The sequence below is a fragment of the Plodia interpunctella genome, chromosome 15 (genome assembly GCF_027563975.2).
Source record: "Plodia interpunctella isolate USDA-ARS_2022_Savannah chromosome 15, ilPloInte3.2, whole genome shotgun sequence".
NCBI classification, from domain to species: domain Eukaryota; kingdom Metazoa; phylum Arthropoda; class Insecta; order Lepidoptera; family Pyralidae; genus Plodia; species Plodia interpunctella.
In genome coordinates, this window is record NC_071308.1 from 4,725,250 (window position 1) to 4,741,296 (window position 16,047).

A 16,047-nucleotide genomic window follows, 5' to 3' on the forward strand; every position below is an offset into this window, starting at 1 on the left:
TAGTTTGCGCATATCTTTTCTTTAATACGAGCATTTTACAACAATATTGAAACGAAATCATCATTTTGAGATCTGCTGCCAACATACACTACGGGCGCTCAACAAATAAACATAAAATCGCGCACACTAATCTATATAAACAAGTCGCATAAGTACATACAATACAGGCTTCCCAATATAATCTATACATACACTAAAACTATATCACCACGTGCCACTCTGTTCGCGGAACGTCACTCACTATACACAGTCACTTGATCTGTTTTGTTCGCTTGTTTGTTTGTTTGTCACTAGTAGATCACTTCGTAGACTGTCGCTTTCTTGTCGCCGGAGCCCGTCACGATGTACTTGTCGTCTGATGAAATGTCACAGCTCAAAACTGATGAAGATTCTTTAGACTGTAACAAAAATACTCAGGTTAGCACTTGAAAGTATTTGTCAAAATCGTGTTATTATAGTTTTAAAATTTTGAACATAAGGTGAAACAATATAGAAAAATATTTTTGATTTCGATATTACAGCAATATTATTGAATAAAAAAGATAATCTTTTTATGTCTATGCGTGCCAGAAACATCATGTCCATGTAGGAAACATTGCGGAGTTCCCTTGTTAGGAGCCGGTTTGAGAGTACTAATCATCAACTACTCAAATCATCTTATTCATAATAATGTCAATACATTATAGATACATACATGTGTAGGTGAATGTTAACTGTCTGTATCGTAGCAGAAAAACGGCTAAACCGATTTCTATGTAGTTTTTTTTTTATTTGAAGAGAATTTAATCCAGAGTGTCCTTCTTTTTTTATAGCAAATGAATGGTTGCTATTAATTTCAGAGTTGGGAATTTCTTAAATATTTAATTTAAATTTTATTAACAACAGTTTTGAACAAACATTCGGGCATGTCAAACGAAACAAAAGCTCTTAACAAAAGAATACCTGGAATATACTAGCGCCGTAGGGCGTGCGCCAGGCGTTGAGCAGGTTGTCCTTGCCCGTGGACACGAACCACTTGCCGCAGGACGCGAAGCGCAGCGACAGCACGCACGACTCGTGCAGGTGCAGCTGGTACTTGTCCGGCTTCACCGCGTGCAGCACCTCCACGTTGCTGTTCTCCATGCCCACCGCCAGCCACTCGCCTGTGCATCACAAAATATAATCATTTCATTTTCATTTCTCGTAAAGTAGTTGATTTGGCTTGCATATAGGCGATGTAATGTATGTAAAGAAACTACGCGCCAGCATTTGTAGATACGTCCTAATGTATCAAATCGTCATTACAAAAGTATAAGTGAGATCAAAAATAATTTTAAATATGATTATACCTGTTGGACAATAGCCTAAGGAGAATATCTGAGAACTGAAATCATGCTGCTGCAGCTGTCTGCCTTCTCTTAAATCCCACGACCTGAAAATACCAAGATATCATTTATTAAACTATCAGAATGTTAAAAATATAACAACATTATAATAAAGAGAACATTTCTCTTATTTACATTATGCATGAAAGTAAAAATAAGAGTTATAATTGAATAAATCGAATCCTACGCCGATGGATGTAGATTCAAACATTTCGACTTTTTCACCTACTATAATTTATTTTATTATTATAATATAGGAATAGCATGCGTAACATTAACATTTACTAGAAGTAGACAACATTTTAGATATAATTTTATGTTTCAAAAAGGTGTATATATCGCAGCCATATTTTAGTTTCCGCGATCTTACAAAACGGCGCGTTAAATTGGAGAAATGGCGTCGCTTTCTAAAACTACGGTTTTCAAAATAATATGCGATATATTCATATTGCCTATATATGAATATATTGATATATATTCATATTGCCTAAAAGTGAGGTTAAGATCCACGTCACTCTGTTGTTGAGAATGGCAATGCGAGTCGACATTTTCACAAAGGAAAAAGAAAAATGCACTAACCGGACAGTGTTGTCGAGCCCGCCCGTCCACAGCTTGGTGCCGTCGGCGGAGATGTCGATGCAGGACGCGCCGTCCGTGTGGCCCTGGAACTGCCGCACCAGCGTCTGGTTGTGCAGGTCCCACACCGCGATGTTGCCGTCCGAACAACAGCTGAAGCACACCTGCAACACAATTACAGACATTTAGGGCCTAGTTCACAACTAAATAAATTATCATATTATTGTAATCTGACAGAAATCTGCCTGAAGTTATTTGCCAGTCAGTCCTATCCAACCTGTGAAACATAATATTTGTGACCGTCCAAATCGAAGGAGACCGGCGGCTGGCACTTAGGTCTTTATTGCCGTTGTTCGAATACAAAACAACGGCAATAATGGCTTAAATGTCGGGCGCCAAATCAAAAGGAACCTTCCCTTTTGATTTGGACGACCACATTTAATTTGTTACATTCAAGCTATCAGGTATTTAATTAGTAAGCTACCAGCATTTCTCAGGGAAGCCTATTGTTAATTAAACGATTATTTATAAATAGCTGGACTGGTGAGATATATTTTTTTAATATTCGTACTACTGAGTAAGCAAACAGACACATCAGGCAGCAGGGGTACCTTGGAGTCGGGGCTGATGGCGAGCGCGTAGCAGGCGGGCGCGGAGGAGGTGAGCTCGGCCTTGATGCGCGGCGTGGGCGACGCCAGGTCCCAGATGGACAGGTTGGAGGCCTCGCCGCCCACGATCAGCGTGCGCCCGTCCGGCAGCAGCTTCACCGACCTGATGTAGTTGTCTCTTTGCTGGAAACCATAAAGTCGATCGTTAATGACGAATTCCTGGATTCCTTTCCCCACCACATTACGCTGGAATGTCAGGTCCAGACAATTTTTAAAAAGTACACTATTGTTATTCGAATTTGATAACTGACCGGATATTTGTCAAATATCGTTGATTGATGGCAATACAATGTGTATGGTACAGTGAATGTCAACATGTGTGTGTATTCTTATTTCCGCCACATTTATTCCGATATGAGTGTTTTTTTTTTATTAGCAACGTATTACCTCTATTGCCTGTTTTATTGGTAGTTAAAGCGGAAAATTTATATGTAAACATTGTACAAAACCAATCTCAGATTCGTTACGGCAAAAATATATTTACCTTCACACATTCACTGTAATGTATTCGACAAATAGCGTGCTATTTAGTTGATCCATAAAACAATAATATTAAAAAGAAAAATGCGAATTATGTAAATCCCACAAATACATAAATGATAAATACACAAGCTGAAGCGCCGCTTCAAAAACACAAAATTCAAAATATTTACTTTTTAAAGTTTACATGCTCGCCAAACGTAAAATCATTGTACATGTATTATATAATTTCGTCTCGTGTAAAAACATAGCTCACATTGAAACGTACTATTGCTCACCAACCTACCCAAAATCATTGCAAATTCTATATATATTCCCGTTGCATACAGGTAAACATGACATATTGTGATTTGCCGAGCATGTTAACATGCCATAAGAATATAAAGTTTGTGGGACAGTTACCCACTCACCAAACAGTCCAGTTGGCTGACGGGCGCTTTACTCGGCTGACTGATGTCCCACACCTTCACGCAGCCTTTCCCACCGGTGTACACGTACTTAGTGGGCGAGGACACTGTGACTGCGCAGACGACTTCGCCGTGCGCAAGCGCAGAGACTTGTCGCGCGTGGCGCGGGATGCCCGGGCCCATCAGGGCGTCGGGGGGAAACGGCACCGGCTGCATCTGACCCTCCGCTGACACGTGGAATGAGTATGCCCTGGAAAATACAACTTTTTTGTAAGTTTTTTTTTTATCGATTCGGTAATACAATACCGTATAACTAATGTATAACTTGATGGACCAACCATATGATATTAAAAAAAAACAGATACCTATATTGGTATTGTCAAATCAGAATGATCACTAATAGAAGTATGTGGTTGGATAGGTCTCTCTCAATAAAAGATTGCATGCATTTTGTTATTCGCAAAAATTCGAAATTACAACAAAATTATAACGAATTTAATTTTTCAAGTATTACTAGACTTCAACAGTTTCATACCCACACGTACGTGCGTATTTTCCTGTAAGCATTTAATTAACCACACGGAATGGTTAGCATTTTATGACGTTGTTAATTTAATGTTTTTCAGGAACATTAGTCACGTGTTTCATCCATTCCTGACCGCAATGATAGCGAACTGTGGCCTGTGGCATCAATATTAGGTTTCGAGATAAATTATTATTGCAATGGCTGAAAATTACCTGTTTTATTTACAAATACATGTGCGTGATTTATTTAGGTACCTATCTAAAATGGCAATGTATATGTTACGTTAATACGTTGTTTATTTATCTTGCTGATCATTAATTTAATTTATTCAAAACCTAAGCAACCAATAAATAAATTAACAAGTCACTCAATGACAAAATAACTTACGGTTTTCCTCCAGGTATAGGCGCTAAAGCAGCGGGTCCTAGCGGAGGCCTAAGGGGTTCGTACGCTAGGGCAGCTCTCGCCGAATATCCAGCTAACCCATACGCGTCATGAGCGCCATTGCCCAAATACGGGTATTGTAAAGATGGCGGTTTGACGGCGGCTTTCAGCGGAGCGCCCGCGGGCCCCGCGCCGCTAGCGCCCGACGTCGGCGTCACCGGCTTTGAAATCGGGGTGCTGGGCTTCTCATCTAGCTTCTTCGCTGAAGGCGTTGATGCATTGCTTGAGGTACCCGACCTGGAAGTTCATTTATGGAATATAATAAATATTTAAGAAATGTACTTTTATTTAGCCAGAATTTTAAGATTTTATGTACAGATTATTCACACCGATATTAAGCATGTGCATTACATTATAATTGTAATGAAAAGATCAAAGCGATAAATGAAACGGCGGCTCTAATCCGTAACGCACTAACGAGATAATGTTCAAACAAAAAGTAACGCTAATTCGTCGTCATAACAATCTCTAAACTTAACCCCAAGGCTCCCGAAACTGTTGAAGTTTGTGTGAAGATTATCATCAGCTATCCGCGGAGGCATGTCTAATCTTATTGTTGTTAATAGGACTACACGAAACCTCGGCCGGGCTCTAATTCCGTAATTGATTTAGTCCGGGCCGGATTAACTTTCGTGTTAGCTCGTCGTGTCTATGACCCGTGTCGCTAGGGCTTCTATTAAGAGGATCGTGCGATCGTCGTAAACTTACAAATACGTTAGGTGTTAAAATGGCTTCTACACTAATAGATAAGCGCCGCATTAGGTTATTTTTAATTAGGAGTGAAACATGCCAAGCTTTACTAAATGTAAGAGGGATTTTGTAATCAGCTAAGTGACTAAAGTGGTCAAGTTATGATTTAATGCGTAGGTACGTGTAATTTTAATTAACACTAGTTTACACATATAAAATATTAGAAATTACATACATTATAAAACATTATACGTTGTTTATTTATTTTCATTGGAATCGTACAATGTTTACATATAAATTTTCCGCTTTAACTACTAATAAAACAAGAAATACGTAATACGCATACAAGTATATTTATTGTAGGTAAAAAAAAAACTATATACCTGGGACTGTGTGGTGGGTGTTCCTTCTTAGGTTGCAACTTATCTAAACCGTTTTCTCTGGGTGAGGGCGCGCCGTTGTGTGGCGACGTTGGCTCCTCGCTCGCGTCGTCTACTACCAACTCCTAAAATTAATGGAAAATGTTTTTTTAGATAATTCTCATTACGAAATATGTGGGCAAAACATCATTGAAGGTGCCAGTAATTAAATAGGAGGGCTAATCTCAAATTATTCCAAGTGAGTCAAGACTCACTTGCAACTTAACGCCAATAATTTGATATTATTTCCACAATCAATAAAACTGAAATATGATATTTTGCAATAACAAGATAAAATTACTCACATGACCCATGTCTTTCTCTTCTTTCTTTAGTTTCTTGTGGTCAGGCTCTGCCGGACTCCGCGTTCTATATTTTTCTCTCTCGCCCGGAGATATGGAATTCCTCTGTAACAAAGAAACAATCTTCAACAACAAAATCCCTATAATATAGGCAGTATCGGCTTGCTATTCGATCAAATACGAGTAGGTAAACATAATCAAAACGTTTATGGCCTTACGTAGCTATAGCAATCAATCGATCATTGTTCGCAAATAAATCGGCGCGCAGCGAGGCGAGTGCTACAGTCAATATCAATATCAAAACACGCTGAGGCAGAACAAACTGACCGCATGATTAGCTCCGGGTGTGGTCATCGCCCCCTCGGTGGGCCGTGGGGGGACAGGAACCCCGCAACATTTGGATGAGCGCGCAAATACGAACTAATGAAATAATCATATACGTGATGAACGACCACCACGCTCGCTGATTCAGGCCATGTTGACGTTTAATAACGTTGGTACAGCTCCGAATGGCGGCGAGTTGTTAGATGCCATTTGAAGAGTATACAAGTACGCACGCGAGCGTGAGTGCAGCCATTCGAGCGAAATGGCTTTCGCTTCTCTTATGATTCAATATCGCGCAAACTTTTACATCGGGGCTATTGACATTCTAGCTGTAAGCACAAAAGATACACAACGTGCCAATATCTATTGCGCAGCATAAGTTTTCTAACACGATTCTGCTCAAGCAGAAACGGGCGTCGAATGAGAAACGGGTTGGGTCTAATCCGGCGTCCTCCGGGAGCGAAGCCCGCACGGTTCGTTGGGGCCTGAAGGGGTCTAACGGGGCCTAATTTTACGAGGTACTAAGTTAGAGGCGAATGGCAAGCGGCTGTTAATTTGCTCTCCTCGCCGACCTGTCGCCGCCCGCTGTGACTTACGACCGGCCGCCGCGAACCGAGACAATAACACTTTATGTTGAGATCCACATCTATTTATCGCCGGCCGAGATAAAGCGAACATTACAATAGATCCAGTTCTATTTAATGGGCCGACTATAAACGCGAGCGTTCTGTTTTCACGCACAAAGAGCCTGATTTTTACGATGAATAAATTAGATAATAAAATTGGGGCAAGTGTATAGAACATAAGATAGTACATAGTATGTAACTTATTGCGGCGTTGTTATTGGATATTTGATGATAGCCGAGATGTAACCAATAAAATTTTATTATTTGCACAAGTCGCGTGGAAAAACATAAAGCGGTCCACACTGGTGTGTATGTTGGTATCGAAGTGTAAGCTATGTCGCGGGGGTCGGCCGTGTGTTCGAGGGCTTAATTTTACGATCTCCCGATCTCCGCACAGTTCGATATCGAATTTCAAGTGCTATTTCGAGAGACCCACGGAGCTCGCGGTAATGTGACGTGTCGGATTCGATTGGATGGATTTTATGATGCCGTACAAGTACCGTCATTCACTTTGCTCGTGGAGGCTGTTTGCGGTTAATCGTTAATTTAATAGATTGCATTTGTGGCCGCTCCGACGCGGAATGAGTTAAAGAATTATAAAGAATATTTATAATAAATATTTCATTTACTTTACGATTTCATTAATCGTAGATTTAGAATTTTTTTAGATTTAGATTTTTTAATCAGTAGGTCAGTAGGTGGTAGTAGGTAGTATCCATATACAAAAGCCAAAACAAAGTCTAGACCAAGCCTTTTCAGTTCAAAACAATGAACTTAAGTTAGTGGACTGAATAGTGAGACAAAGTAAACATTGCAATAAAGTTATTTACGCGGTGGAACGTGTTGGTTGACTTGACATACAGTTCCGCTCGAGGGTGATAACGTATTCCATGTATAAGGTAGAAGCGGGTTGCGAGGTCACCTAGGCTATTTTTAAAATATATGAGGGTGATAACAATTGTATCAATATACTAAACTATATAAAGCTTAGAATAGATGTGGATGTCAGTAGGATTTAGTAATCTCATATCAAACGGAAACACGTTATTTATCGAGTGGATCAGCCGCAAAACTTTTCCTTTTTCAACGGAAAAGAGAACAGAGCTAATCTTTACTTTATCCCATTACGCGGGTCGACCTCAAGAAAAAAGCAATTGAGTCTTGGAAGGGTAGGGCGGAAGGAACCGTCGCTAAACAAGTACGAGTCGACTACAAGCTCCGACAACACGACTTATCGGCTACCGTGCGACGGGCAGCCCGACACCCGGCGCACATGTGTCGTGAGCGCGGGGGTGAGGGGGTCGCGGGCGGAGTGCGGATCGTGACGTAACGTATAAAGTGGCAACACACAGGCGCGCTGTTAACGCCGCCCGGGCTTATTGTCTGCGGTCACGCGACGAGCCGTTTAGCCGCGCGCGCCGTACCGCCGCCGCCCGGTTAACCGGAAGGGGGGCGGTTAACCGGACGCTCGGGGGCGGAAGCGGGGGAAATAGATAAATAGACCGCCCGCCGCTCGGAAATGTACGGATTGAGTTCAGACTATATTTCAGGTATAATAGTTTTGAAAGTTACGTGATTTACACGCGACGTTTTCGTCTTTAATAGAGACTGGCATTCTAAACAACTCGTTTTATGATACTGTCATCGAAAAGTTTTATTATAGACCATTTATTTTTAAGTCCCATTACGCCGTCAATTTATAACTTTGTACGATACGTAACGGACCTAAATGTTTCATGAGGCGATAATACGAGAAGGTCCACATCGTTCATATGTACGCATTGTTAAACCAGTCTCTACCAGAAGGGTTGAATGAATCAAAAAGGATAATAATGATTCGGAAACAAGAAACCGCTACGAAATTGTAGCCAAGCAAAAACGAAAAAAATAATTAATTGGATGCTAGCGCGTAAACCGCGGGGCGATGCGCGACTTTAAAATTAACTTTACCGGTTCATTCGTATACATAAATAATGGAGGAATTTCTGAATACACATTAAACTCCTATAAAGAATACATTAGCATAAATTTATGGTAGCGAGTCGGCGTTTCGAGCGCGTTTTTACGTGACTCGTAAAGTTTATAGTCGCGAGTGGAGGATTGCGTTTACTGCGCGCTATCAGTTTATGGCCGACCCCAAATAGCCAAATTGCCTGGTGCTCGTTGTCGATTGACGTGCTGCCCGCCGACGCACGAACAGCACGGGAGCAAACCTTCATTTTCATCTTACCAATGGGTGAAATTTCTCTTTCAAGGCATAATAGATCTGCGCTCTCAATGTTCATTGATAATTTTTCTTTTTTAGTTTTTCAGACTCCCAAAAGTGACATGATACAGTAACAAGCATAATTCAATAGATAAGCTTCTTGTACCTCCTAGATTATGTTTTACTATAGCGGCAGTTTATTTAGCAATACTAAGATTTGCAGAAAGGATCAAGACAATTTAAGAGGAGCGACGGCGAGTGTAGAGTGCGAAGCTATTACACCGCCTCTCGGCACCCGGCACTTGGCGCTACGAGCTCTTAGCGAAATACCGTACGCTCGCCTCGCATCCCAACACTCGCAATGCACTTGGAAACTTGCCCAATACAATTGGTGGCCATTACCGCTCCGGAGAATACGATTCTGTTATTGTTAGCCAACCGCAGCATAATAATTGGTTCATAAACTTTTGGAGGTATGTCGTTGAAAGCAATTAGTACAAGTATGTATTGCATAATAATGTTTCTATTTTGGTATGTATTGTAATGAAGAATATGACAATAACCATTCATGAGATATGTATGAGTAATCAGTCACTAAACTATTCGGTAGCTTTAGTTAGACTAACGTAGGAACATCAAATTAACAGAGGTTGGGTAGATGTATCACACAAAGTTAATTCCGGGGAAGCCGTCGATAAGCAATCTCACCCCGCCCCTGCTCCATTACAGGAGTAATTAGCACAATTAACAGGAACAGGCGTACAGACGAGCGAGGGGTCGCGCGGAGCGGAGTGCGGGGCGGTGTGCGGAGAGCGCGATCGCTTTCACGCATGCAAACAAAAGTCACGTGGCGCGGCGCCTTAATTAAAACGATAATTGAGTTGACTTCCAAAACTCATCCGCCATTTCGACATTCCGAGAGAAATTTCACAGAAACTCACCCCCCGAAACTACGAAGCCCTTAAGTGTCGACGACTTTAATTTTGTGTTAGCTCGTCTACTTTGCGGTCTCGGCGAAAATTTTAATACGGTGTACGAACGAAGCCGCGCTTTTGTAAAATTACTTAAATAAATTACACCAAATCGAGTTTGTCGTGGCGCTGAAAGCTGAGAGGCAACTCGTTTGGAAAATTGGCAATGAAGAAATAAAGTTGGACTGCGCCAAAGAGAAACTTTCATAAAAACTTTAATGGTAAACAAAAACCTTAATCTGAATGAGGACTTAGCACTTGAGGGTAATGACATAAGATTGCTGGGGACCATGAAATAACTGTGCGTATCGCGTGAAGTGGCGACTGTTGACAAAACCCGTTCCTTTAATTGTGATCCTTCGCTTAAAATCAGATAGGGTGCGGAGGGTCGTGGATCCTCACAAGACCCTTCCACTCCAATATGTACGCCGACATTCCCGTCGCGGCTTAATACCGGAGATAAACAATTCGTTCCGCCTTAACGAACGATTCACTCCAGCGACATCATAGCAATAAAAAACAATTTACTAAGGTCGCTGGCCGACCTTTCGAAATTATGTCTCATAAAATATATTAAGTACTGGACTACTATATTACGCCATAGCTACGTACTACGTATATACATACAACGAACAAAATAAATTATGTCAAAATTTATTTGACAATATAATTAACCAATAACCGGATTGAAGTTTCTAGCATTTAACAAATTACCTAAAAAAATTTTATTGATATTTATTATTATGGCTTTTTAACATAATAATTGTCTTAGAATACCTTACATAATAAATAATCTTATATCGAGAAAAATAGTTCCAGTTCGAGACTGTAGAATGCTACCAAGGTCTATTCGACTTCAGCACGAGTACTAGTTTGCTTATCTGAATAAAATTTCTTTTTACTAACACACTACGTTACCCTGTACATATGATATGAACAGAACGACCCACGCGTGGTTTTCAAGAAATTAAAAATTCTACCGTCTTTATACAAAATCTATAACATACCCATCTTTAACTAGTGATTGTTAATTATCGTAAAAAGAAACGCCGTCAACGATGTAAATTGTGTTTTTATTAACGGCTGGAAAAAGTTCAATTTATAATTACAAAACATGTTACGTACAAGATAGTCAATTTAAAATAATTTATCATCACAATCCTAAAAAAAATAATAATGTGAATGTGAAATAACACAATATAATATTTAAATATGATGTCATTAATGGGTCCGATGTCGTCACAACCTCTAAACATAGGTTGTAACATATATTATGTTTAGTGCCAGTTTATAATAACTAGTTGTTCGTCACGAACTTTTAAATCTCGCGAACACAATAAAATTTGATGAGTATTTACAAAATTATGAATATTTCAAAAACGACTGAACCGATTTTGATGCCCTACGAACTGAAACATTCTATTGACAGATTCTACATACCTTTTAACGGTTCGAAAGTTATCGCGTTACAAACATACACACAAACATACATTCATAAAAATACGTACATACATACAAAAAAGTATTTTGCCCCAAGTCGAATTATTGTAGATAATATGTTCCAACACTAGTTTATCATGTAATTTGTACTTTTAGGTGTGGTTTTTTTTTAACTTTTCAATAATCAAGACAAACAAAAAATACACGACACAATTAGACAAAAAATGTTCTATTTCATTTTCAGCTTTATCTGTGCCTATCTAAAATTTGTTTGCACAACTAAAACCGAATGTAACAATATTATTTACATGATTTACTGTCGTCACTTAACTATGAAGAGACTTGAGATTTATCAAGACACGTATCCGCTACCGCAACTCTCCCGAAAGGGGTCGCAGATCGTGAGGCTCGGCGCACGGTTATTTAGATGAGGGCTCCCTCGCCACCCGTCAATAAAACATTAAACACGTAACAAGTTTATGCGCAGCGACAACCCTAGCGGATTCCGCCACTTCGTTAATCCGGGGCAGGGGCAGCCCTAAATTAGGGTCGAGACAAGCCGTAATCCCTCGCTCGGCGCGACGGGGGATTTATATTGTTATTGCTCCGCGTCCGGAATTATACGAGGGTTGAGGGACTAATGAAAGGGGAAATTTAATTCCTAATGATTCTCGTCTTAGTCCGTAACGAGGAAACTCGAAAAAGGGCTGCGACCCGCGCATTTTTATGATTAATCGTTTTAAACGAACCGAATATTATTCGATTTCGAATGGTTGTTAGGGATATTGACTGTTTGTTTTTACTCGCAATGAAATAATGTCGACGTGTCGTTGTTTGTCGAGGCGAAAGTTAACTACCAAATTGGATTACAAATTTATTCATGAAACATTTTCAATGCTCGTGCACGGCGGTGAAGAGGCGAAGCATATGTAAATGCGTGATAAGCACGAAGGGAACGACGTGCAGGGAATAGGATGTGAGCGTGTACGGCAAGATGGCGGAGCAAGCATGACATGCCGGCCGCATTGTTAAACATGCCGCCGCAACCGCATCGCTGGTACACAACGACATCGCTGTACGGTTTGCGAACCGATCGCCAAGTCACCGACATCTGCACGGAAAACCGCAAATACATGCCAATGTATTGCAGTTACTACATTGCAGCATTTGCAACGAAAATTACTTGATACAAGCTTCGAAGTACTACATTCACGTATCTAACCAAAGGAACACAATGCAATATCACGAACCTAGTAAATATTTCATTAATAAATTTAAAAAGTCTGGTTATAAGCAGACATAAGTATAGTACGTTTCAGAACCGAGAATTTCCAAAACCAAAGGTGATGTATAAGAAATCAAACAATACATGCATGAATACTAAAATGTGCTGATTATTAAATATGCAAGAGAAATAGAGCTCATTGTTACTAAACAATCAACTGTTTGCATCATACACAATATAAATATAAGGTAATACATCATATTATTCAGTAGCGTAGCGAACTAAACAAATACAGCACACCGGAGGTATGCAGCAAGCATTATATTTCGCACGCGAAATGCAAGCATCAAACGGTAGTGCCACCCTTCCGCTCATTACGGGCGACTAATTGAGATAAATTATGAAGACGTGCAGCCAGCCGCGAGCTATCGCTACCTGCCCGCTAATTACATGCAGCGATTTCAATTATACAAGCAGCCTAGCGTGTTTTTTTTTACTCGCTTGTTTTTTCACGTTTCCATTGAACGGGTTTATGTATCGTAATGAACGCACGGAATAACGCATTGTAAATTTATAGACTTATAGCGCTTTGATGCAATTAAACGATAGTAGTTATAGTTATTATTATGGCTTGTTGTAAAAGAGAGCAATAAATAGATTCGTGTGGGGAGAGGTGCATCGGTAGCGTGCATGCGGGCTTGCTTGGGGCCCACACAGGGCGTAAACAAAGTATTCAGAGAACGTGTGGTGTGAATATTCTCACTCCATGGTGGCACGACGCGACATGGTGACCACATAACGAACAACCGACGATGCCACACTAACAAAGACGGCTGCGGCTAACACACTGATTAAAACAGCCACAACTATCCCACAAGTTTTACGACCAACATATTTTTACTGTAACAACTTGTGTGTCATTTTGTTTGCATCTGCAAAATATTGCACTTTCGATACGAATCGGCGAATGCAATACGTATTGAATATTTCATTTGGAATATTGAATCGGTTGGAGCACCGAGTAAGCACGGTTCGTCGCATTCGTACGATCTCTGTTGGTTAGCTGTGTGTATGTATGTTACGAGTACGAACAATAGGGATTTGGCTTCCAGTATGTTCACAACTTGGACACAAAGCAATATTGCCCTCATAATGTCTGCACAAAGCTCGGGTTGCGATCATAGCATTCATCATGATGCAAACGGCACGCTTACTAACTCGCAAATAAAACGTGAGACGAGGAAAAATTATGCCTTTGCATGGAACTCCTGAATTTCGATGAATAAAAAAATACAAAGTTGTTAATTTTTATTCAAAAGAACTGAGTGTTGCTTGAGTAAACACCAAACATCACGTCTCCTCAGGCAAAATAGGCAATTCCCAAAAAGCTGTTCTCAGCGGGGCAGTAAGACAAACATTTAAGATTTTATACTTGCCGATTAGGCAATCCTATATAAATAATACTGGTTAATATTAGATTCCTGTTACATTGCGGTGCAACGACAGTCGGATATTGTTATGAGAGCGGGTGAGGGGAGTGGTAGGGGGGTCGGAAGGGGGCGCGATTCGATCAAGCTTGCATAAATCGATGCGATACGCCCCGATCGAGAACAAAGCCGCAGGCCCCGACCGAGACGAGCAATACCCTCAGAGCGGTACAGACAGCTACAAAACGTCAAAGACGACTCTCAAAGAATTCCGAATTCCCTGGCTTTCGAGTTCGGCTGTGCTCGGCGTAGCTTGCATTCAAATTGTTTGAAATTACTAAAGTTATTCACGAAGGTTGCTGGCATAGTAACAAATGGTTAATGCACAGGGGGATAGCTTCTATGCAACTGACTTTATTATTTAGGACTAGCAACCGCCCCGCCTTCGCTCGGGTAAAACCAGAATAAAAAAGTAGCCTAAGTCACTTCTGAAGGTTTCGTCTATCTCTGTGCCAAATTTCATCAAAATCGGCCCGGTAGTTTGAGTTTATTCATTACAAACAAAAAAACAAATTTCTCTTTATAATATAGTATGGATTTCTTTACTTAGTTTGGAATTAGAAAATGTAATGCAAGCACATTCTCAAATTTACAATGTTAGTTACGCAAGATTGTCTTTCGTTATTATTTGTTAAAAGGCAAACTAAACTTTCTGGGACATAACACAAAATGAAATCAGCGCACTCATCAAATACAGTAAGCAATCTCGAGTATCTTTACTTTGTAGCCTGGCTTTCTTGCAAGTGTTGCATGTGTATCCGGCATTAATAAGTGTGAATAAATATGGCGCGCACGTCTGGCGTATAACGAAGCGTGTTTATTCATATTAAGCATATTCAACACAAGTCATGATTACATCGAGCAGATTATATATTCCAGAGACACAAAGCCCCTTACTGTACGTCGGATAATCGGAACGGAATAATCTGGGATGCACCGTAATCTACATGTTATTCCAAAGGCGTAGCATATCCATTGTAGGTAATACTATAAATGTGAAAGTCTGAATTTTGAATTTTGATGAAATTTGGTATGCATGTAGTTAAAGAACCCCGTCAAAACATAGGCTACTTTTTTTTGCTTTACAAACGACATACCTACTCACGAAAGTGAACAATATAAATGCGTTTGGTTGTAAATTCGTCACTATTACAACCGCATATAGATCTATCCAGGGAGGGTAAAAACGATGAGAACTTAAGACTACATAAAAAGATTCGAAAAAAAAGAGAAAATATAAATATCGTAACTTGAGTGATCCTGTAAGTGTGGGCCGTGGGCGAGGGACCATGTCGTCCATCTAGCTACGCCACTCTGTTATTGTGTATCGCAGCCGCGCATAAGAAGATTAACTGTAGCACCTATCTATCTATGTATGACCGGATGGAACATTAGCAGCGAATTGGAATACAACCAATTGAAATAGCGAATACCGATACCAATCCGATTATGAAATATTGTATATCGATCGATACTCGTATATTAAATGACTACTGTAGGCTTTGACAGTATTAAAACTTGCATTTTATCCATCACAAAATTTATAATTACAATGCAATGGAAAATCGCATGCCACATGCATGCATGCATACTCGTATGGTAATAGATTATTCCATGACGTTGGCTTCAAAACAATAATTTCATACATAAATATATAATGCATGTTTCCCATGTTTCAAAATCAAGTCATTTATTCAGAAATTAGGCCTTCACAGGCACTTTTCCACGTCATATTCTAAATTAAATAATATTTACCCAAGCTACAAACTACTATACTACTACTATATTTGTTAAATGTAATGAGTGTTAAGAAATAATCGGGATAATTACAGACTATGTTTACACCCTTCTAAAACGGCATTACTTAGTAAAAGTATTGTATGTATGGCACC

At 40.0% G+C, this 16,047-nt stretch overlaps 1 protein-coding gene across 1 annotated transcript in view; it reads right to left on the reverse strand.

The window, feature by feature from the left end:
- The window catches only part of gro (groucho), a 57,097-nt gene continuing 41,050 nt past the window's right edge, over positions 1-16,047 (reverse strand). Inside the window, exons 8-16 of the mRNA XM_053755648.2 lie at positions 5,880-5,981; positions 5,539-5,660; positions 4,409-4,702; positions 3,499-3,745; positions 2,552-2,731; positions 1,944-2,104; positions 1,329-1,411; positions 943-1,142; positions 1-398 (exon numbers count right to left, since the gene is read on the reverse strand). Coding sequence (XP_053611623.1) covers positions 291-398; positions 943-1,142; positions 1,329-1,411; positions 1,944-2,104; positions 2,552-2,731; positions 3,499-3,745; positions 4,409-4,702; positions 5,539-5,660; positions 5,880-5,981 — 1,497 coding nt within the window. The 3' untranslated portion in view covers positions 1-290. The remainder of the gene's footprint in view (positions 399-942; positions 1,143-1,328; positions 1,412-1,943; positions 2,105-2,551; positions 2,732-3,498; positions 3,746-4,408; positions 4,703-5,538; positions 5,661-5,879; positions 5,982-16,047) is intronic.